We start from the raw sequence: 23533 nt of genomic DNA on the forward strand, positions 1-23533 counted from the left end.
CATACCCAGGGAGGGTCGGAGCACCCCAGTGAGCTCCCAGCTCCTGCCGTGCTGCTGGCCCTCCATCCCTTGTCCCACACCTCTTCCCATTGCCCTACCAAGGGCCAGATGAAAAAAAAAGGTCTTTACCAGAGGAACTCAAAGATACCAAATGTTTTGGTTCTGTCCATAAAACTGAAAGGTTTATCAAAGCCTGCTGTTCAAGAACCCTTTGCGATTTAAGCAGATTTGTTTAAGACTGCTATGTTTAAGAATGTTCTGTGTTTTAGAATACCAAATCTAGGAGCATCCTGCCATTGCCTATAAGTAAAAATGTTAGGATATCTAAAAAGAAAGTAATTTATTTTGACTATTCAGAATGAATGAACACTAGCAACCAAACTACATGAAAACACAGCTAAAACTATAGCCTTTATTTTCTGTATTTGAAAGCATTCTGAGCAGAGCTCAGTTTTTCTCCCCAATAATCCCTTGATTTCGTGTCTATACATTTTTATAACTAGTCTCCTACTGGCTCTTTTAAATTACATGTTGAGAAATAAGATTTCCTCAGTGATAATCTCAAACTTAGAGAGCAAACCATGAGTTTCCAACCAAACAGCTCTTCCCATGGCAGCACAAGATGCAAAAGTTTGAAATGCAACAAAGGTAGAGAGAGGTACTTCTATGCCTTTGAAAGCAAACGCCTCCCTGAAATACTACTATCAAATGCAGAAGTACTGCCATTTGTCAAAGTTTATCAGACCTTCACCTCATATGACTGCTGTGGCAGAGGGGTCAGAGCAGCTGGAGGAATATGTACAAGGCAAGGAATGAAAACTCTCTCTGCCAAACAAAGGCAGGAACCCTGGAGAGGGATGGGCCAAGAATGACGCAGGATCAAATTGTGGTCCTTCATTAAAATAGTCATCAAATCAGAAGTGCTATGATCTGGCAGGTAAAAGCTTTAGCTCCTAAGCTGGGAGGAGGGACCACCAGGGTTTGGAATGTCCCTTGGGGATGAACAAGCAGGTGACCAAAGGTGGGTGCAGTTACCATGGGCACGCTCTGAGGCTTCAACATCATTGCTTCTCCTTTCCATTCATCCCCTAGTTTTGTTAGGAGCACCAAGAAGGAGATCCCCTCTGGCCTAGACACAGGTCTGCTCCAGGGCCTGTGAAGGGTTCCTGGTCCATCCTGCCTGGCTCCTGCTGGTCCCCCATGAATCAGGGCAGGTGAGAACATGGGCAGCCCTGCTGCTCCTCTCACTGCCAGTCACCCTGGCTGGGTCATGAGGAGCAATCTGGGGGGATTGGCATCCAAACCAGGGGGAAAAGTAAAGATTCTTCTCTTTCTCTTGGATGGTCTCAGAACAGAGTCTCAATGACACAAAATGGATATAAAATCGACAAAAAGTCTCTTTTAATCATCAAAAAATACAGGAGAACAACAGTGGACCACAAAGATTCCTGAAAGTTTTTCCTCACAGTGCATCGTTTCCCTCTTGAATTCAAAACCACCCACTAGTGATTTGAATTAAAATCACTGAAAATATAAAAGCTCTAGAAGTGTTTCTGATTGAAAGAGGTGGACAACAAACAGATCGTGAAGCTGCACACAGTCGCCATAGCAACAGGGCTTCCAAAAGGACGCAGGGGAGCCTCAGCCTCCAGGAGCATCACCAACATCCCCTGCACCAGGGGGAGCAGGAGCATCCCAAAAGAGGCCTAGGTGTTGTCCTTCACTGTGAGCCATGCAGGGGGACAGGTGGGAGGCTGTGCAGACAGGGTCTTCCCTGACAGCCCTCTTGCCAAAAGAATCACTGAGCAGATGTGGGGACTTTGGGATCTTGGGAAGAGACCTTTAGAAACTTAACCTTAGGATAGCCATTGAGTTGCCTGGGCTTACCATGGGCCACGAGGATGGGAGGTGACCTCAGTCTTTGCCAGCTCTGATTTCTATGTGAAACTGAGTCCTGAAGAACTTTTTAAAAACAAATAAATTTAAAACCAACAGAGGCCAGAAACAAACCAGCTTGGCTCCACACAATCTTCCCTGTTATGCACTGATCCAAAAAGGAGCACTGGATACTCCTGACTCCAGCATAGGTCACAGTTCACAGAGGACTTCATCTCATGTTGTAGTAAGAAGATGAGTAAGGAAAAGGGTTATTCTGCTACCCAAAAAATAGACAATGTTATTGATAAATACTGTCAATAAAGTCCAAGTCCTTAATACTTATTTTAGTATTGGTCATCCGTGAATATATTGCTGCCAAACAGGCAACCAAGAAAGACAATGAGATGCAAGCCCAGAAGAAAGAAGTGCTTAGAGAGCACCTGGATGAGGTAAATGTTTTCAATGTCATTGTACAGGAGGAATTTCACTCAGCATTAACTAACAGTAGTGGTTATTTTGGGGAATTTGTGATGGATATGACAGGGCCTGCCAAGACTGAAAAGGGGAAAAGGAGTTCCTATCATCAGAAAAGGGAAGACAAGAAGAGCCAAGAGAGAGAGACCAGTCAGCTTAACTGTCTGGAACAAATAATTAATTTATTTGTAAACATCCAGGAGATGGCAACAAAATGAGAAGCCACCAACTTGGATTAGTCGAGAGCAAGCCATACCAAACCAGCCCCTCTCCTCCCAAAGCAGAGGAGCAGCAGCAGCTCTGGAGGTGCCACAGCTCAGCTCCAGCCAGGCTTTGGCCCGGACTCATGCCCTGTGCTCCTAAAGCAGGCAGGGAAACACACTGGATGAAATCAGCAGAGGGCTAGTGGCAAAGCCCTGTGCTGTTCTGGTCTTTAGCAATGATTTGTTTTCCAAATGAAAGGCTGTACAGGGTGAGGGTGAGCCAGGATCTGGTCTGGGCACTGGCCCCTACATGGCTTTCATATAAATTATTTGCCTGAAAGAAGAAAGATTAGGTGGTTAAACCTGCAGATGACCCAAAGCTGTGTTAGGCTGCGAGTAACACAGATAAGTCTCCAAAAAAATAATACTAAAGAGGCTTTATAAAATAAAGTAAGACATTCAGATTTCAGGTATGCTTACCAATAGCATCTCAGAAAGACTGAATATACATATAGATGAGATCAGTCAAAATCCTTACCTACATATCACCCTAAATCAGGAAATTGCTTTCTACCAGAGCACTGTGCTGAGCTTACCTCCTGATTTGTGCTGTCTCTGCAGAAGGGGAACCAGAGCATCTTCTTTTTTGCATTTTCATTTTTTATTTTTAAGACCCCATATTGCTTCAGGCACACTATAATTCACATTGGTGACAGAGAAATGTGAAAAGCCTTCACCACATTACCGGTAGGCCTGGAGCCTCCATGGGCTGGGAATTCAAATACATGCTGACTCTTGCTTGGACTGGACATTGTGGGGTGAGAATAGACCTAAAGTAGAGTCAATACTGAGAAAACTGTCAAATACTGATTAATGTAGCAGTGTTTTGTGGGTTCAGGTCAGAAGCCATGAGAGTAAGGAAAAAATTGATCCCAAGTTAGCATCCCAATTCTTTTCCATTAAAAAGTTTGCAGTATTTTAACTGTGAGAGGAACTGGCACAGGGAAAATGTACCAGGGAGAAAGTGTGCTGAGCAGGATATCACATATTTCTCTGAAAGTTGTCAGATTTCCACTGACAGCATGTTGTACTCCCTTTACTCTGCTGCAAAGCTGACATCTGCCTTACTGGCAAGGCTTCCTCTCATGTATGTCTCTATTTTATGTTACGGATGAAGGTCTGATCAGGAAAAATTAAGGGTCGGTTGCTGGTGGGACTTCTCACCACAACTTGTGAGTGACCTGGATGACAGATACCACCAAAACACCAGGGTTCAGAGCTGGCCTGAGAGCCCTGCAGTGTGAACCCTGGGCTGATTTCAGCAGAAGTCACACATGTACAAACAATAACAATGTGGGAAACATGGTTCTTTTGTATGATCAAAATAAAAATACCAACACTACCTCTCTGCCTCGCGCTGGATAACACATGCAGGGGAAGAGGGACTGGACTGGAGTGAAGGCTCTCAGGCTGGGCAGGCTGCAGCCTGCTCTGGGGCCACGTCAGACTTCAGGCTGTGTGCCCAGAGGAAGCTTTCAGTGCTGTGCTTGGCATAACCAAGAAATACAGACATGAGCTAACCCCCCGCCCCAATAAGTTACGCAGATGAAATGACATTGTTTATTTTTACCTTTGTTCCAATGAATCAGTTCCATCTTTCCTTGTTGTTCAGTTGGTTTGAAGGGGGGAACAGGGGTGTTGGTGGGAAAAATACCCTTGGAGGACTTCTAACATTGTTGTAAATTAATTAAGGTGGGAGTCTTTGGAACTGAAAACAAGATTATGCAGAAGTAGCTGGGCTTACCTAACCACCCTTCTGCTTTGGCAGTGGAGGAAAACCAGGCCATTGTGAAATAGGGCATATACAGACAATAAATGTTAATACATTTAAAAGTAAGCTTAAGGTCTAAGGAAGATGTGTTAAAAGAAAACTACCATGGAGATGTCTGTCACATTACTTTCCTAAACAGAGCTAAGACAAGATTACCACATGACCTGGGCTGCATATCTTGGCAAAAAAACCCCAAAGAAGACTGGATATCCCCCTTTGAAGTAGGAGAGGTATTTTCTTCAAGGGAGGACATACATCCTTATAACTTTTGAAGACCTCTGTTCTTTACCTGGGGAGTCACTGCATCTGCTGAAAGCTTGCTGGTGTTTTAGCCTGAAAAGACTCTGCCTCCCCCTTGAAATCTCCCTGGACAAGATTAAATCTAAGTAATTCCTTCAGTGGCGACTTCACAAATCACTTTGATAGATATATAATCTGATGACCAATCATTCAAATCTACTGATTTATTGATTTGATCTTAATCATGATCTCAGTGTGATCACTTAATTGGTCTGCCTTTAATTAGCTCACTAAAAATAATGAATTAGTCTAGCGATATCCTTGCTCAGGTGTGCTTTCATGTTCATCCTTTTTAATCACCTCTGCAGAGAAAATGCAAGGTAGGTTTACCCCATCAAATAGTCACTGAGGTCACACACCTGAGGGCAGCAGTAAGTTTGGGTATGGCATATGCTGGCAGCTCAGCTTGGCATCTCTCCAGCCAACACCTCACCCCCCTGTGAATAAGCTCATCTCCAAGCATGTTTGGTCTCCAGCACCTCCCAAAGACCCCACTGCATTGCTGAATGAGTGTCGAGGAGGGCTCTGCCTCGGATTTTGAAGGATGCCTTCCTCCAAGGTGCAGAGCCAAAGAGGAGAGGACAGGGCACCCCTGCCCCACACTTCGCCTTCACTTGTGAGCACACAGAACTCTCTCTGACTCTTCTGAAGTCCGCAGGGAAAAAGCTGCAACTGAAGTAAACTGAAAGAGAAGATTTTGAACTGTAAGATTCTGAATAATACATTCCTGAGGTGATAAGCATCCCATCCCATTTTTTACTTTTTGCTTTATCGTGGTTCTTCGATACGAGGAGAGATCACACCCCCCATGGGATAGGTACCACACAAAGAGCATGTGGGCTTTTTTGTGAGATGGATTTGTGGTGGAGGAAAGGAGCAGCTGAAATCCCACTAAAAGGCTCTTCATTGGGTATTTGCACCTAGATTGTTAGAAATTTTGGGCAGAAGGGCTTGCACTTCATGTTTGCTGTGGTATGTGAGTGAACAGCAAGAGAAGGAACTGATCTGGTGTTCATGAGTAACCCACCATTGCAGCACGTGCACCCACTGCTCCCAGTGCTCAGGTGACTCTTCTTTGGGGATGGATGCTTTCCAATTCAGATCAAATGCATAACCACAACAGAATCAACAGGAAAGAAAAAAAAGCACATGCTGCACAGGCCATCACACTGTGAGTGGGTGAGGGATGCAGCTCTCCTGACCACTCAGTCAGCTAATCTTGTTCTTTATGGATATTGCTATCTGTTAGCTTTGCAAGGAGATGAGGTGACATCATCTGAAATGGCTTAAAAATGATAAACAAGCATTATTACTTGTTTTTTTTAACTGGAGAAGCTGTTAGAGGCCTGGTTTGAAGCCAGTCTAAGTAAATGGAAGGATTTAATTGGGCTTTGTTTCCAGGCATGGCAGCAGCTTCTTTTAAAGTCATTCCTGTGTTTCTAACAAGATGTGTCCCCATCAGATTTTAATCCCTTCTTCCCGGGTTAGGCAGTGGGGTGGGTGGGAGATGGTCCCTGCTGCAGCCACATACCTCTGGTGTGTTCCTGGCGCTCCAAGCCAGGCTGCTTCACTGTTTCCACTGCCGGCTGTTTGCGAGCGCAGGAGAGGAGCTGGGAATCCACAGAGCAATGCAGAGTCGGGGAGGGAGGGGTTTGGTGGCTGGGCTGGAGTTAGTCACCACAGGCTTCCATTTCCAGATTGTGAGGAAGGACTCAAGCCATTTTAGGCATTTTCTTGGACTTCCTTCTCGGCTTTTAATTGAAATACCCGGGAGGGATGGAGGAATCCACAGACCCATTTTGCACTGATGTGGGATACTTCTGTGCAAGCACAGACGCGCTCACCCTTCATATCGGAGTGTCAGACCACTGTTGTTAGTCCTTGGCTCGGTTCCTTTGCATGGAACAGGGAATCTTCCATACGTCTCACCTTCTGGAAGCTCACATGCTCCTTTGTGAAAGATGCTCACTGTGGTGAAAATAGTTTGTAAAGATTTTTCTTGCAGGGCCTAAATATGCTGGGATGGCTTGAATATTCAAAACAAAGCACATTTAAATTCTATACCACTGAGGTATATAAATATACATATGTATTTGTACATATATATATGTGAGTGCCACAGATAGGAAGACACAGGAACCAGCAAACTGCAGAATCACCAGAGGCCTCAGACTCCCTTGTTTCTTTTCAGCAGGAACTCAGTTGCCTACATTAGGAGAGCAAACAAGAAAAACTCTGCATAGCTGCCAAGACAACCAGCACATCCAGCTGCCAGACTTTTCGCTCTGCTTCTTGCTCCAGTGTTTTGCATCTCCCCTTGCCCAGCAGCACTGTGTTTTTCGCTGGAGCAGCTGTTTGGGATGTCACCACCAGCATGTCTCAGGGCAGGCAGGTGGCAGGCACACCACGAGCACATTCAGAGTGGCCAGGCAGACTCCCCTCTGTCCATTCCCAAACATGGGGGCCAACACTTACCATGCAGGGCAGCAGAAGCCAGGATTTGTTGTGGAGGTTGATCTTACAATCCTTTTTTTCTCCTGCTGAGGCAAATGTTTTTTTTCTGTCCAGGGGAGTTTAATGCTCGTCACCCAGAGTAGCTTGTCCTGAGCATGGTGCTTGGCCTTGCAGCACCGTGCAGGATATCCACTGCCAAGTCCCTTTACACAGGGCCCAAATACCTGCACAAAGTATTTAGTCATCACACATATGATGGTGAAAGAACCAAAGTTTCTGTCATTTTGTGATGCTGATTGTGCATCTCACTCTGAGTGTTTTGCTTTTTTGAAGCTGGTTCTTAACTAGCAACAAAGTTGCAGTCACATAAACAGTGAGGAAAGATAAGTCACATCAACCTTGAAATTGTTACTTTTCTGCCCACTAGTCAAGCTCTGTACCTCCCCCAAAAGTTACCTAAATGTTTCTTCAGTTCTAAAGAACAATAAACAAGTACTTGCTGACAAAAGATCATGCCAACCATGACTTTCACTTCTCATCAGGGCCTGCTGTGTATGAAAGTTTTTTAATGACCAGTCCTGCCATCTCAAAGGCTTTTAGTTTTACTCCCAGGAGGTTGCACCTTTACTGCGGTGCCTGTGCTGGGCCGGGTGACCGGCCTTTCCGTGGCATCCCACTGACTGTGGCCACCTCCAGACACCCAGCCTGGGGTGCACTGTGGCACCCCTCTCCCATCTCTGTCCTGAGATCAAAGGGAAGGCATCTGAGATGACTAAAGAACTTGGAATAAGTATCACAAAGCGGGTCATAAACCAGTCCTGCTCTGCAGAAATGATCTTTCTGGGGCTTCAGGCAGTGTAGGACACGAGGAGGAAAAGTGTGCTGCCCAGGGCAGCCACAGTTGCTGCCTTCTTGCTGCTCTCTGGTGCCTTTAAAGGCATGGGACCGTCAGGGGCTGATGCTCCTCTCTCCGAGGCTCCCAGGCCTCATGTACAGGGCGGACAGAGGATGAGAACAGAATGCCTGGGATGCCTGATGTCAGTGTCCCTTGCTAGAGGAGACCAGAAGGGAAAAACCCTGAAACTTGAGGATCTGCAAGGGAACTTCTGAGAAGTGAGAAGCCCAAATAAATTAGGAAGGTAGGGAACTGAGGATTAACCCTATTGTTTTACCCAGAGTGGTCGCATTAGAATCCATTGTCTTTGGTGTTTGTGGTTAATTATTGATTCTACCTGTGCGTGGAAGGAAAGCACTCGGGCCAAAAAGCCAAGAAAGTACAAGATCTTTTGAGAGAAAAACAGAAAAAAAAAAAAAAAAAGAAAAAATCCCAACCAGACCTATATTTCCTGTGGAAAATTTTTCTTTCATGGCAACTCCAAAACCAGACTGTGTTGAATAACTATGTGTATTATCCCGTGAACAACAGGGTCCCATTAGCTCTGTCAGAAGGCCAATACTCTCTGTACTGAGAACCTCTTGATTCAGGACATTTCTCTACAACAGAGTAAATTCCTGCTTGACCCCACTGAAGGAATCACTTTGTATCTTGAAGCATGAAAACTACTAAAGCAGAAAAAATGTTACTTTCCCCCTCTTTGCATTTGGATTGAAGACATCAAAAAACACATTTCAGTTCAGCATATAGAAGAATGTTGTAGCATGTAAAAAAGCCCCCAAAACCAAATACTGAGTGAGAAAGAAAACAGCAATGGAAGGGACTGTATGACAGGAATAAATGCATTCTGTTCTTTATAAGCACATGTGTGGACAGTGGGTTTGTATCTATGGGACAATTCAGGAAACAAATGACAAGATAAGTTTTGGGTTTAAGCTCAGTGGATTTCAAAGCTCTTTGTTTATGCCTTCTGCAGTGCAATAAAGCTTATCAAGAACTTTTCCACTGGATATAAGAGTCAAAAGAAGTAAGAGGAATGTGAACAGCATGCTTCCCCCATGTTGTTACAATATCTGTAATTCTTTCAGCACAGATTTCCCATGTTAGCTTAAGCTCCATCTCACAAAGATCATTTTTAGCAGATAATTGTAAATATTTTGCTGAGCTAAGTTGGTCAGAAATTTACCATCATTTCACTCTCCACAAGGTTAAAGCATGTGGCAAGTTCAAGGGCCCTTAATTAAAAATATTATACATTTGCTGTAGAAGCTCTTGCTTGCATCCTGGTAATACTCTGGGATAAATCAACTGCTGATGTAAATGCATTAATTTCAGTGTAATTTCATTTAGAAGCTACAAGAGTCCTACATTTTCCTGTAATTATTTGGATATGCTTTCTGTGAGGGGGGAGTAGGATCACTTCCCTGTTCCAAAGGGGAGAGCTGAGCCTGGGAAGTGAGAAGCGGCGATTTGGCCAGCCCTGGGTAAAGCTGGGAGAGCACGCAAGCCTCTCGCTGCCATTCCACATCTGTGCTTCCAGCATGAACCAGGATATGGAAACAATGTATGAAAATGCACACATTTCAGAGCACGAGATTTGGCTCTAGATCATCAGACCTCCAAGCTGCAATGTTTCCTAGGCAGGGTGTATTTCTGCACCTCTTAAGCTGAGAGGTCATTTTTCGTCCTCTCTTTCTATTTTGTTCTCGTGAGGGGGGACTGCATGGCATGTTTCTTAGGACTATAATGTTGCATTTGCTAATGAAATAGAGTGGGTTTTTTGGGAAAACTTCTTTTAAGCAAAACCATGTGTTCCAGGGAGGAAACATTCTTCTGGTAAACAGCTGAGCCCTTAACATTTAGCAACATAACTGTGTTTGCAGCTATTGAAAACTGTGACTGGGGAAGCCTGTGTTTCTGGGGCTGAGGACTGAAAGCATTTTGCTTGCTGTCAGGGTGCCAGCCCTTTCTTTTATGTATACACTAGATACAAGAAAGAACCAGTTATTGGATGGTTGCTTCTTATGGTTTTAATAAAATTTGTCTCGTATCAAAACGCTGCTGGGTTTTAATGTTGACGCCGCGCTGAGTGATGTTCTTTGCTCCAGCACAGCTGGCTCTTGCTTTCCAGAAAAATAGCTGCACCCTGGTATTACTTGCAAAAATTGCAGCCTTAAAGCATTTCCTCATCCCTCTGACCTGTGCCAGAAAGGACCCTCCACACGCAGATCTCGTCGCCAGTGCAGAGAAGAGGGCCATCCCTGCTTTGCTCCCCAGGTGCTGGGAGAGCAGAGGGCTGGGTGGCAGGAGGGGAGCTGGGAACAGGAGGAGTTACCTGCCAGACACGAACAGCAGCCCTGGAAAACTCAGGAAAAAAAAAAAGATAACACAGCTGGAAACTGCAGGCAGGAACAGAGCTGAGAGGATAGGAGTGCCCCATTCCTGGCTTCTGCTTCTCATTCCATGAGCCCACCTCTTTTGGAGACATTGAAAGGGCTGCAGGGCTGTGGGGCAAATCCTGACGATGGGAAGAAGGGACGTTTAATTTAGTAGAAGTGATTTCCTGAGCAGCATTAGGGAGGGGAGGAGGCTGGTTGGGAGGAGGCTGGTTGGATGACTTTGGGATCTTACATGGCCTCTCCATCCAGCAGCGGGAAAGGGAAGGGCCACAGCCCTGGCTCCCTCTGGTCAGAGGGACATGGTTATTCCTGTGCCTGCTCATCTCACTGAAGCTGAGCTGCTGAGCTCTGGGCATCATGTTGACCTTTGCAGCACAAAGGGATCTTATCTTGTTCTTTATAGCCCTCAAAGCAGCTGGGCATGCTTACAAATTTCAGTAACTACCAGCTAAGGCCAAACAAGATCCCATGATAAAAGTTCAAGGCTCTGCATTCCTCTTCTTATTGCTTTCCTGAGCAGATTCTCATTTTAATTGGACTTAGGGTACTTTCACCCAGTTATCTCAAAGTACATAATGTCTACTTTAATTACTGGCAATAATGAGCTAATCAATTCTTCTAGGTATTATTTTCAAGGAATAAATATTACTATCCTTGCTGTAAGAATAGGAAAACCGAGGCAAAGAGGAGCAGTTCTTGGGTAAACAGGTTTGTTTTACTTTTAATAGTATAATACTGTCCTGGGTTGATTGTATAGGTTTATGTCTTTGCTTCTTAATATGCTTTGTGTTCTGTTATTGCTTTTCAGTAGTTATCTGTCATTGTACAGGTAGATTACACTTACAACAGCTGTTTGTGTGCATGTACTAAGGTTCTTTAAGGAAAATTGTAGTGATTTCAGGAAACTTAACAGATGCTGAAGCAGTTTTTGTCATTTAATATATATATATATATATTTGATTTATCATAACCCTATTTTCCTGGCTTTTCCTTGTTTCTTCCTCCTTCTCTTGTTTTTGATGCCTTCTTTTTCAGAAAAAAACCACAAGTAGCATTCTTTTCTATTTATTTTCCATATACTTCAGCTTCTGTTTAAATCTCTAATACAGAAAGCCAACTGAATATGACTTTTTAATGTATAAAAATTAACATATTCTACTGCTTATGAAGCTTGCAAGGCAGAACTTTGCTAATACATCATAATCACTTGTATCTTTAATTAATATTCCGAAGAGATATGTTGGTTTGGTAGCAAGTTTAAGTTTCCCAGAGTCCAGGTGTGCTTCCCTGGACTCCTCTGAAGGGTACATAGATAGGTAGCCAGATCAGAGGGGTCTGCTGCACCAAAAACACACAAACAAACAGACTATTTTGTTTGTCAGTACGATTTTGGTGGAGCTAAATGCTACATAAAACTAACTACATTTGGAGCTACTGGTAGGATCGAGTCTCTAGATAGGAACAAGTGTCATGAAACTCTTATTTGAAACACCAAACTTGTTGCTTAGTAAGGGCTTGGCTTCTGAAAGCATTTAGGTGTTTATGTGCACCTTGGTGTCTTTATAAAGTTGGCACTAATTCCTTGTTGAACCATGGACTAAGGGCCTCCAGAGAGCCTGAGAACCTTATATAGACTCATTTCAGTCAGCTTTTAATTCTAAAGAGACTACAAAAAAAAAAATTAAAATTAGTCTCGGATGTGTTAAAAAAGTGCTTCACAAACAAGGGAAACAGTCAATCTGAAACAAGAAACAAGGTAATATAAGACTTCTGTAACTGGAATATTTGGGACAATTTAGTAGCCATAAGAGGCAAAATACCTGTGAGAACCCCAACATGGTTTCTAAGGTGCCACCGTCCAGTTTAACACTGTTACCCCTGACAGTTTTAGTTCTGAGACTTTCTGCTCCACAAATCACTTCCCTGAGGCTTGTTCCTCCTTGCCAAGCTCCCTCCACCTCTTTCAAAAGGTACAAATGGCTCCAAGACTTTCCTGGGAGGCCCCCGTGCCTTTAAGCACTTTTGGAGTGGTTGTTTTCCCTTGTGTGCCGGGGGAGAGAACAGCCTGGGCCGCAGCGAAGCCCAAACACGGGGAGCCGAGGCGTGGGAGTGCGAGGGAGCTGCGGGCACCTCTCCCAGCGCTGCTGTGTCTCAGGGCCCACTCCCTGTTTAGTCTGGGCTCTTCCCAAATCCCTGCCTCGGCTCTGGCGGGGATGGCGAAGGGCTCAGCCCCGAGGGCAGCGCTCCCGCAGTGTCCGGCTGGGATCAGACCGCCCGCCTTTCCATTAAACACACGCGTGCCGGCGCTTCCCTCCGCTCCCACCCTGCGATGGTGCGGCCCGACCGAGGGCAGGGCCGGGCCGGGCATTGCCTCACGGCGGAGCCCCCGGAGACTGGAGGGGCTGTGGTGGGCCTCGGGGGAACCGGCGGGGCCACCTGTGCCCGGCACAGTCCCGGCCACGGCCCCTCTGCCTCCACCCGCGGCTCTGGGCGGGCTGGTGCTCTTGGTGTTCCTAACGCCGACGGGAGCCTGGGCATGCCCGGGCCCCCCCCGGGCTGGGCAGCGCTGGGCCCGGGCCCCCCCGGGCTGGGCAGTAAGAGCGGCCCGAGCCAGGAGGATTCCCGCACGGAAAGGCCGATGGGGACGAGCTGCGCAGGGAGGCGGCGGGTCCCGGCCCTGCAGGTGTTTAAGGGAACACCGGACGTGGCACTGGGGGCTCGCTGACATGGTGGTGTTCGCCCACGGGCCGAACTCGATAATGTCAGGGATCTTTTCGCACCCAGTGGACTCTGTGACTCCATCCCGCACGTTCCCCGCTCTGCCCGCGGCCCGGCCTGCCATGGCTGTGGCGCAGCACGGCCCGCGGAAGGAGCGCCCCGCCCGCCGGCGCCGCGGGGCAGCGGCCGGGACCAGGGACCCGCGAGGGAGGGAGGGAGGGAGGGATGGGAGCAGGGCAAGCCCCCCTCCCCCGGGGCTGGGCACCAGGCACTGCCGGGGACCCCCCGCCAACCCGGCACACCGGGTACGACCACGCTCCCCAGGGCCGTCGCCGCGCACTTTTGGGCCGACAAAAAACGCTGTGTGGGGCGGGGCAGGAAGAAGGAGCCTTTTTTTTTTCTTCTTTTTTTTTTTTTAAATTTCCTAAAGGAAACCCCCCTGCGCCTTTAAGGGGCGGGGTCAGCGGAGTTTGCGGAAGAGCCTGGCGAGAGGCGCACGCTGATTGGCTGAGCGCGGCCCCGTGACGGCGCGGGGGGCGGTCCCGCCCCGGCCCCGCCCCCGCCTTCCATTGTGTGCACGAGCGCGCCGGCCCCGCCCCTCTCTGACCCCGCCCCTCCCGGCCCCGCCCCCGGCGGCCCCGCCCCCGCGGGCTCTTGGCTCATTTCCGGCCGCCGCCGCCGCCGCCGCCGCTTCCCTCCGAGGGCTCGGGAGAGCGAAGGAACAACAGCCGCCATTTTGTTTGTGTGTGAGCGACGGAGGGAGGAGGAGGGAGCGAGAGGCCGAGCCGGACGGGGCGAGCCAAGGGGAGGGCAGCGCACAGAGACCCAGGGGCTCGGACAGGGGACGGGGAGAGAAGCGAGGAGCCCAGACGCCGCCCCCCCCCACCCGTCCCCTCGCTCTCCCTTCTCTCTCTGTTTCCTTTTCTCTCTTCTCCTTTTCCCGGAATTCTCCCGCCCCGCACACGCCCCGCAGCGCCAGGCAGGGCCGTAGGGAGCCTGCGCTCGGCCCGCCCCGGCCCCCCCGCCGGGAGCGGCTGCGACCCCCTCCCCCGCCCGGCCATTGCGGGGCGAGTCCCCGGCCGCCCCCGCCGTGATTTTCCTCCTGTTTTATTATTTTAATTTTACACCCTGCTCCTCTTCTCGGAGGGGTCGCTGATCGGCCTCCCCTCCCACTCCGACTACCACCAACCTTTTCGCTCCTTCCCCTACCCTCGCGGAGGCGAAGGGGAGTCCCCGCCGCGCCCCAGCGGCGGACGAGGGTTTCCTCCCTCGCTCATCGCGCCCCGCATCGCCCGTGGGTTCGCGAGGGCGGCGACGGACAGACAGCCCCCTCCCTGCCACCATCCGCGGCCGCCCGCGAGGGGGAAGGTAGGCAGAGAGGGCGGGAGGGGCCGGCTCCTTCCTCCTCCTCCTTCTGCCGCTGCTGTGGGATCGGCCCCTCTGCGCGCCGGAGGGGGGGCAGCTGCTACTGCGAGCGAGAGAAAGAGGAAGGGGAAAGAAGAGAAGAAGGGGGGGGCAGAGAGGGTGTTGAAACCCGCCCCCCACCTTCCCATCCCGCGATCGCCTCCATCAGCACAACAACCCCTCCTCCTTCCCTGCACAACAAGATGTGAAGCGGAGACTCCTGGGACTTATCCTCACCCTCCTCATCCTTACGACTCCCCTTTCTGCAGCCATTAGCGGCGGGCGAGGAAGAAGCGAGTGGAGCTGGGGACCCCGCGCACGCCGTGCCACTCCCCCCGCCGCCTCCCCCCCAGCCCGCTCGCTGGCGGTGGGTATTTTTTCGCAGGGTGGTGTTGGAGGGGGAAGGAGGCGCTGCTAGAGGACGGTGATCTTTTTTTCTTTTTTCCTCCTCCTCTCCCCTCCTTCGCTCGCCTCCTTGTGGCGATGAGGAGGAGGAGGACGGCGCCGAGGAGGAAGAGGCTGATGGCGGCTGTGAGGAGGCAGCAGGAGGAGGATACCCCCCGAAGGATGAAGATGATGATGGTGGCGGCGGCGAGGAAGCACCAGCAGCACAACAGCCGGGATTAATTTTACAAAAAAAAATCAGCCTTTTTTTTTTAAATTTTTAATTTTTTTTTCTTTTTGGCGGGGGCTTTACCTCCTCTTCCCATCTTCGCTCAGCCCTTTCGCCTGGGGGAAGAGGCCTCACCCCCGCTCCAGCTCCCACCTCTCCCTGTCTCTCCGCTGCCGCCCTCCCGGAGCCCGAAGAGCAGAAAAAAAGGGGAACTTGGCCCCCTCCTCCGCCAGATCCTTCTTGCTCGCTCTCGGCGTCATTGTTGTTCTTCAGCTGACTCGGGGCCCCAGAAGAACGTGAAGGTTTCGGGGTTCACCCCCCACCGTCTCTCCGCTCTGAGTGATTGTCTAAAAAATTAAAAATGGCCGAGAATGTGGTGGAGCCGGGCCCGCCTTCAGCCAAGCGCCCTAAACTCTCCTCACCGGCGCTCTCCGTGTCCGCCAGCGACGGCACAGGTCAGTCTCGGGGGCCCGGGCCCTCCCCAGCTCTCGCTGCCGCAATTACTGCCTTTTTCTCCCTTCTTCTGCCTAAATCTCCACCCTTTCGCTGCTGGTAACTGGAGCCTGCCTTCCTCCTTCCCGTCTGTCTCTCCTGTTTTCGCTCCGTTTAAACCTATTGGCGTTAATGGCATAGGGAGGGTGTTCCGATGTTTCTGCCCTTCAGATTTTTGGAAGTGATTGAAAGCAAAGCTGTTCAGTTTATTGTGCTTTTGATCAGCTGCAGATAAGACTTACCAGTTCGTCATTTTTGTGTCTTTCACAATAGGAGTTATTACCGAGCTCCTTGCTAAGGATAATGCCAGTTTATTTAATGCCAGTTGCAGAAATATGAAATGGTGCTAAAGACGATGCTTTTGTACACTTCATTGTTGAACTACGTGTGTACACGCAAATATGTCTTGTTTCTTATTTTATTTTGCGTGTACAGGGGGGTTTTAACATCATAGAAATGAGATTTATTTCTCTGCTATTTCTCTTTTTCCCCTTCTTACATGCAGTCTGCTTATTTGATTTGCCTTTTACAATCCTTCATTATTCTTCCTTGCAGAAGGGTATCTAAATACTGCTTTTCTGATTCAAATAGGAAAAAACAACCAAACCCAAAATCCAGATGCCATGCCTGTGGCATAAGGTTTATCATCTTAGAGAAGAAATGTTATTTCACCGTGTTTGCGTTAAGAATCAATATGGAGTGTAGTTCATCTTGCATCTCTATTTCTTTGCTACAAGACCAAAATGTCTGAAATTCCCCTGTAGACTTGAGAGCTGTGAAGATAAAGGGGCATCTCTGCAGTCCTGCAAAGGTCTTCAGTGATGTTGCAAAGGCAAGATAGAGGTTGGAAATTTTAGGTGTCCCATTCCTTTGCAAATATGAACTGGTTGTACGGGCAGGGGGAAGAGTAACAAAGGGCTGTTCAGCTTTTTAATGCTTCTTGTGAAGCAAGTGAGTGTTTGGTGACATTTTGCCATGAGAATACTCTGTTACCTGTCCCACAGGAGTTTCTTTGATGACATTAGATCTTCTTAGGCTATGGGATATGGAGGAGGCTCCCTCCTGCCAGAGTCTGGTGAGTGGTGGCATTTCTGAGGCCACCAGTGCTCTTGTTCTATGCAGTTAACAGCTGGCAAGAAAGAGTTGGGGGGTTGTTGGTTGGTTTTTTTTTTTCCCCTAAAAACTCCTTTTTTACAGTAAACAGCAGGTTTTAGTAGCCAGTTTTTAGCTGAGCAGTGGATGTGATTCTACTTGGAATCATCTCCAAAACTTTGATTTTGCCTTTTCTCTTCCTGGTGAATGACGTACTAGTTTTGAAAAGTTTGCCTGTAACTTTTAGAGCATATTCGATACAGGCAATGTTATGTTGTAATTGGAGACATGACTATTCCTAATATCAACAGGTCTCTGGTAAGAGAGTAGAAGATCATTTGAGAAGCTCCTCCTTTGCTGGAGCTGGTTGTTGGGGGGTTTTGTGCTAGACTTGAAGACCAGTACTTAATTCAGTAGTAACCATTTTTAGTTTGTGTTGGTAGGGGTTATTTTGCTCTGTTAGAAGTTCTGATACTTGAAAAATACAAAAGTTAAAGACATATTTTCATTCAGATGAATATGCATATCTAAGTTTGTGATCAAATAAAGGCTGGATAACTTTTGTATATAATTCTGTATAACAGGTGCAGACTTTCACAGAATACTTGGGCTTTTAATTGTTAACTTAGTGGGCAGCTTAATAAAGGAACTTTTTAAAGTTTTCGTGAAACGCTGGGGATTGGACAGTTTCAGTAGTGCACAAAGGTGATAGTTTTTCCCCCAAGTGATTAGGACTGTTATTACCTGGTAGCTGTGCAGAGGTTTGTAGTATGCTACCAAAAAATTACTAAAGTATTCTGACTCTTCTGGCGTTTTTTTGTTATTATTGTTGCCAACTAACTAGGTGAATATGGGACAGTTCCACTTTCTGTGTTTTTTAACATGACATTGTATCTATTTAAATAAAATCCAACCTATGAATGAATGTTTTGAGGGTTACATTTTTTCATTTGCTGCTTGAGAGATTGCAGTTTGTGTTGTCACACTTCTGTTGTGGGAAACTGCTTTGAAGATACTTTTTTTTTAAACCTATCTGTTGGTTAAATTTGCTTTGAAATAGTGCAAGCAGCTGTCATTAAGTAAATCCCACTTATAGAATCTGTTGTATTGTCCCTACTCCTCACTTAATTTTAGAAAATAAATAAGGTGGTGCTTATGTACTTACTCAAGCACTCTTTTTAAAACTGTTACATTCTCAGCATCATTAGAGGGAAGGAGAAAGGTAAGAAACTTGCACTGTTGATGGAACTTTTTCCAGCACATGTGCATAGAGGACCTTTGAGTGTTTTTGCTGTGAGGTTTTTGACTCTCTTCTTGCTCTGAAATGCTGGTTTGGCTTGTTAGATACCAATAAAGGAGGAGTGACTCCTGGTAACTTATCCCTGAACTTGCAGATGTTACATGTATTTCTGCTGAAGACTAGGAGGACTGCAATCCACTCATGTTTTCACTGAAAACCTGCATGATACTCCCATTCTGGGCCTGGAAGGTGCTAAACTTTAGTGTTGGTGGCGTTTTTCTAAAAAGAAGTCGGCAAAGATTGTCCTGACATGCCTGATTTACTGGCAGCAGCCGAATCCTGCAGTATTTCCTGCTGTTGTTGCAGTGCTGCATCTTTCTGTCGTGGAAGCCTTAAACAGTTCATTTGTTCCCTGCTTAGAATTTGCTTTGCCCTCTGTATTTGTGTAGTTTTGAGTTGCTTTGTTAATGCCAATCCTTTCTTCAGGAGGTAAGAGTAGCATGGACTTAACAGGGAAGCTGAAATGTTTGTAGTACATCTTGTAATAAACACTTTGAAGTAAATTAGAAAGTCTTGGTATAGTCAGTGCCCTGTAGTGTAATAGAATTTTTGAGTGCTCTAATTTTTTCTTTAACATTGTGTAGCTCTAGAATAATTTCAGAGGCAGGACTCTGAGATTCCTTTAAAGTGCCAGAGGCTTTTCTACAACTTTTTTTTTCTACTTAAATTTTAAATTTGTTGCAAAGAATGGTCATTTTCCATGTATCCTTTCCGTATGCCCAGGCATTGAGTTTTCCAAGGACCATTATAACTGTACACTGGCTACATCTTTAGGTGGCAACAGTATCATAATTTGGGCTGTGACTTTTTGATGCTCTTCTGAACTGGTGTGGTTACATTAATGTAAGTGCTTTGCTAGTGTAGCTCACTTGGCTTGCCTTTCCTTGACAGCGGCAACACGGCTTTGATATGTTGCACCTACTCTAACCAGACCTTCATAGAATCATAAAATCACAGACTCATAGAATCGATTGGGTTGGAAAAGACTTCCGAGATCATCAAGTCCAACCCTTGGGCCAACTCCAGTCCCTTTACCAGATCATGGCACTCAGTGCCACAGCCAATCTCGGTTTAAAAACCTCCAGGGATGGTGAATCCACCCCCTATCTGGACAGGCCATTCCAATGCCTGATTACTCTCTCTGTAAAGAATTTTTTTCTGATCTCCAACTTAAATTTGCCCTGGCAGAGCTTGAGCCTGTGCCCCCTTGTCCTATTGCTGAGTGCCTGGGAGATGAGACCAACCCCACTTTCTTAGACTTTCAGTTTGTGTCAGCAAACTGGTCCACCCCACTACAACAGAATAATTTGATTGCATCATGAGGAGTTGTCTCCTGGAGTAAAACAGGTGAAATTCCTTCATAAAGATACATGAAACCACTGTTGTTGGGGTTTTTGGGGGGGTGGGGTGGGGAGGCAGGACTTTTTATTTGTGAGCCCCTCACCTTTCCCGCAGCAAAACGTCTGTGCTGAATTGCTGTGTACAGATTTCTGTGTGGCGTCTTCAGGACGGGAGAGTTTAATCGTCTTTTACAGCAACCCTCACACACACTGCCCCTCCCCCTTAGAATATCCTGTTTTCTGTGAACTGGGAAAGTGTTTTGGGCTCTGGGCTCAGAAGTGCTGAGGGAGATGGGGTGTACCCCCTGCTGCAGCGTGTGTGAATGGGGTTGTGTCTTTAGGTTGCTACATCCGAAAACAGGATTTTAAGTGCTTGGTGTTTTGGGCTTGCTGTGACACTGGAAGTCAGTTTTCTACAATTAGTTGGCATGTGTTTTATATCAGAGATTAGAGACTGTACCTGTGGTATGTGCCTTAACATCCTTCAGTTTACTATATCCAAAAGTCACATTTTTCTGTGTAATAGAACATCTTCACCCTCCCTTGCAGGATCCATCTTTTGTCAAGTCTGTATGTTCCTGTTTCTTCAGAAACTGTTTCTGACCTTTAAAGTTTTACTCTCTCTCACTTCAAAGGTCTAAGGCTTGTAGCGAAACTTGGATACTGAAATTTTGACTGATACTCATCTTTCATTTGTTCCAAATGGATCAGGGTGCTTCATTTCTCAAAATGAGTTGTATTAATATTGTCTCACTGCCCTTTTCAATTCTGTTTCCAGACAGCTATGTGTGTTTTCCTGGTGTTTGTATGAACTACAATTAAAATGAAATACTTCTCACAAATCCATTTCCTGGCTGTTGCTTAGGACAAAGTCATTAGCTTCATTTAACTTACAGCCCTCAATTAAATGTTTTCACCCCTTCTTGTTGAAAGCCACATTTTTTGCTATTTTTGCCTTAAAACGTGGTTGGAAGGATGGAGTACACTGTAAATCAAGTACTGCAGTGCTGGATGCTTGTGTGGCAAAAATGGGGGGTTTGCCTTGTAGCTAAGCAGGCTTTCAAAGTAACTGCATTAGGAATAAATTTAAATTAGGAGAATTTAAGCCTGTGAGATTTTCCTTTAAAAGTAAACCAATCATTCAGGTGGTGCTTAGTGAGTTTTTAAAGAAAATATTTCAGACTTTTGAACCTTGTAGATTCCCAAACTGCCTTATCTGTTCTTTTGTATTTCCCTGATGAGTGGATTGTGTGCTTGTCTCTGACATAGGTGGGCACTTTTTCTGAGCAATGTTAGAAAGTTACCTATTTTTTCTTTAAAGTACTCACTACTACATGAGGACTGTACATACCAAGATGTAAAAGTGAATCTTGAGCACTTACAAATAAAAATGCCTTGAGATTAGAAAACCACTTTACAATTGCAATTTAAAAACAGATTCACAAGTTTGATACTGCAGGAAAAAAACCTTTGTTGCCAAACCTAGTGAATTTAAATCGCTGATTAAAAGAAAAAAAATCTCATTTTTATATCTTTTTCCTCACAGTTCTAGAGCAGGGTTTGGATTGAATGTAAAGGGCCCTTAGTGCAGGTTATTGGCTAGTTTTGAACTTGCAGAAAACCAGATTTTATTTGGGAGAGGTCTCTCAGACTCCAGGGTTTAGGGTATGTTTTTAGGGGATGTGGGTTTTGTAAGGTACTGGGGTTAAGCACTGAACTTCTGTAGAAATTCTGGTTTCTTGTATCTTTACAACTTGGAGAAAATCATTTTGAATTCCGGTTTTGTGTGATTTAGTGTGTACTTCCTGCATCTTCTCTGTAGGCTACTTGGCCATCTCACTGTGTCCCATCAGTGTCTTGCTCAGCTGCCTTAGGAGGTGCAGCCTTTCAGTGCTTAATCCACCAGTGCAATGACACCACCTCAGCCTTTCTCACCCCCTGAACTGGTGCTCCTTCTGAGAGACTTTGCCCCAAAGTCGTTTAAATTTATTATTTGACAAATGGAGTATTTTTGCTGTGTAGATTCCACTGACGAATAAACAGGGCACACCTGTCTCCAAGGATTTGGCTTTTCTGTCTTTACTTAAACTGTAGCAGCAGGCTGAAGTAAAATACATCTGTTTCTGCATATGGTGGTGTGCCTGACAAAAAACTTCAGTGGTTGCACTGCATTTGTGCAACTGCAAGTGGAAGTTGAGCTAGGGCAGATATCCTCTCCCTTAACAGTGACATAGCTGACAACATACCCTTCTGCTCCTAAACAGCAACAAGTTCTCTTAAAATGGACTGGCACATGAAAGTATTGAAAGTTTGGTTAAAAACTTTGTGTGGTGTTCTCAATCAAGCATCTATTTTTAACCAACGCTTTTGGGAGAAGATGAGTTAGGAGTGTTGAATTTTGGTGAACTCAAATCACAGTAACTCGTGGGTCAGCTGATGGTGTCAGGTGTGTTTACAGGAGTAGCAGGGGCATAAAATCGGGGTCCAATCTAAGATTTTCATTAAAAAGTACAAGTTAGGTACAGGACCTTCATAAATAGTGAAGGTTATTTTCTGTTAGTTGTTTTTGTGAGATGGGGCAGAGGAAGATTTTGCTTTTTTTCATTTGATGGTGTGAAACACCTCTGTACTGCACCTTTTGTTGCATCTCGCTGGAGTTTTGAACTATATCCATTTTTTTGCATCATCTTGATTTACTATTTCTTGCTGTGTAGAACTCCTAAATACCAGTGAGTAGGTAATTTCTCTTTTTTAAAGGGAGATTACTGTCTAGTGAACTAAAATAATCTAATTTTCGGAGGGTTTTTGGGTTTTTTTAGAGTTATACTAAGTAAAATTCTAGCAAAATGCTGGTGTATGCCTTGCTCAGTAGAAATTCTGCTGAAGCTAAACTGCCTTGTGTGTGTTTCTGAATATAGTTTCAGGAAATCTCAGGAATTTTTCATTTAAGATAGCGAAGTCTGATCTGCTGACTTATGTTTTTTTAGTTTAATTGTGTAATTTTTGTACATAAATTGTTTGTTACTCTTTGCTTTTACTTTGGAGAATATTGGATGAACTCAAGTCAGTGGTACTGAGGAAACTGACTGACTTTTTGGTAATTGTATATGCAGATTGCATTATGAAATGAACTTTACTCTTTTCTTGAAACTGATTTGTAATCCCTTCTAAAATGAAACTCACTCAGTGTGTTCATGCCCATAAGGGTGTTCCCTTCCTGTCTGCATGCACCCATTTTTGGTCCTTGAGCAGAGCAAACCAGCAGGGCTTCTCCAGCTTTCCAGGCTTGTGGGCACAGTTGCCCACAGTTTATAAACCCCCAGCTGAAATGCCATTCTTGTTATTTAACAATGCCACAGACCAGTGATAGGTAACTTAAGGTGGTCTTAAGGGAATTTCAATGGCATATTCAAGATACTGTTTGGAATAAGAACACTTAGAGACTTTTGACTAAAGGTAGCCCAATGAAATTTATGCAAATAGCAACAAGGAAATTATCTGTGTGACTTCAGCATTTTGGAATTAAAGCATCAAAACTTCATCTTATTTCACAGAATCGTAGAATACACTTGAGCTGGAAGGGACTGCTCAGGATCGAGTCCAGCTCCTGGTCCTGTGCAGGTATCCCAGGAATTACACCACATGCCTGAGAGCATTGTCGGCACACTTGGTGAACTCTGTCAGGCTCAGTGCTGTGTCCTCTTCCCTGGGGAGCCTCTTCCACTGCTCTGCCATCCTCTGGGAGGAAAACCTTTTCCTGATATCCAGCCTAAGCTTCCCCTGACAGGTTCATGGTGTTTCCTTGAGAGAGTGAAGAGATCAGTACCTGCCCCTCTGCTTCACCTCATGAGGATGTTGATACCCCTTCATTTCTAGTGTTTAGTAGATTAAATTGATTCTACATTTTGTGTTAGGGACAGCTTTTTGGCAGAGCTTGTGTTACCATTGGATAATTGTGGTTTCAGAGAGGATCTGCATGAAAAGCATCTGCATGGTAAGAATAAATCTGATGACAAAATGCTGTACAGCAAAGTTCCTACCAGGTTGGTGTGAGAGAATCTTTTTTTTGCCTCTTAGACATATGGGTGTTTGTTTGTTTGTTTTTCCTTCACTAATAAAACTGCCTGTCCATGTTTAACT

At 45.9% G+C, this 23533-nt stretch overlaps 1 protein-coding gene across 3 annotated transcripts in view; it reads left to right on the plus strand.

Annotated features, from left to right (window-relative positions):
• Window positions 1–13826: 13826 nt before the first annotated feature.
• Window positions 13827–23533, plus strand: part of EP300 (E1A binding protein p300) — a 63188-nt gene continuing 53481 nt past the window's right edge. For all 3 annotated transcript variants that reach the window (XM_071551838.1, XM_071551839.1, XM_071551840.1), the window contains exon 1: window positions 13827–15624. In XM_071551838.1, the coding sequence (XP_071407939.1) occupies window positions 15531–15624 (94 nt within the window). In that variant the 5' untranslated portion in view covers window positions 13827–15530. The remainder of the gene's footprint in view (window positions 15625–23533) is intronic.

Source organism: Pithys albifrons, chromosome 3 (assembly GCF_047495875.1).
Source record: "Pithys albifrons albifrons isolate INPA30051 chromosome 3, PitAlb_v1, whole genome shotgun sequence".
NCBI lineage: Eukaryota > Metazoa > Chordata > Aves > Passeriformes > Thamnophilidae > Pithys > Pithys albifrons.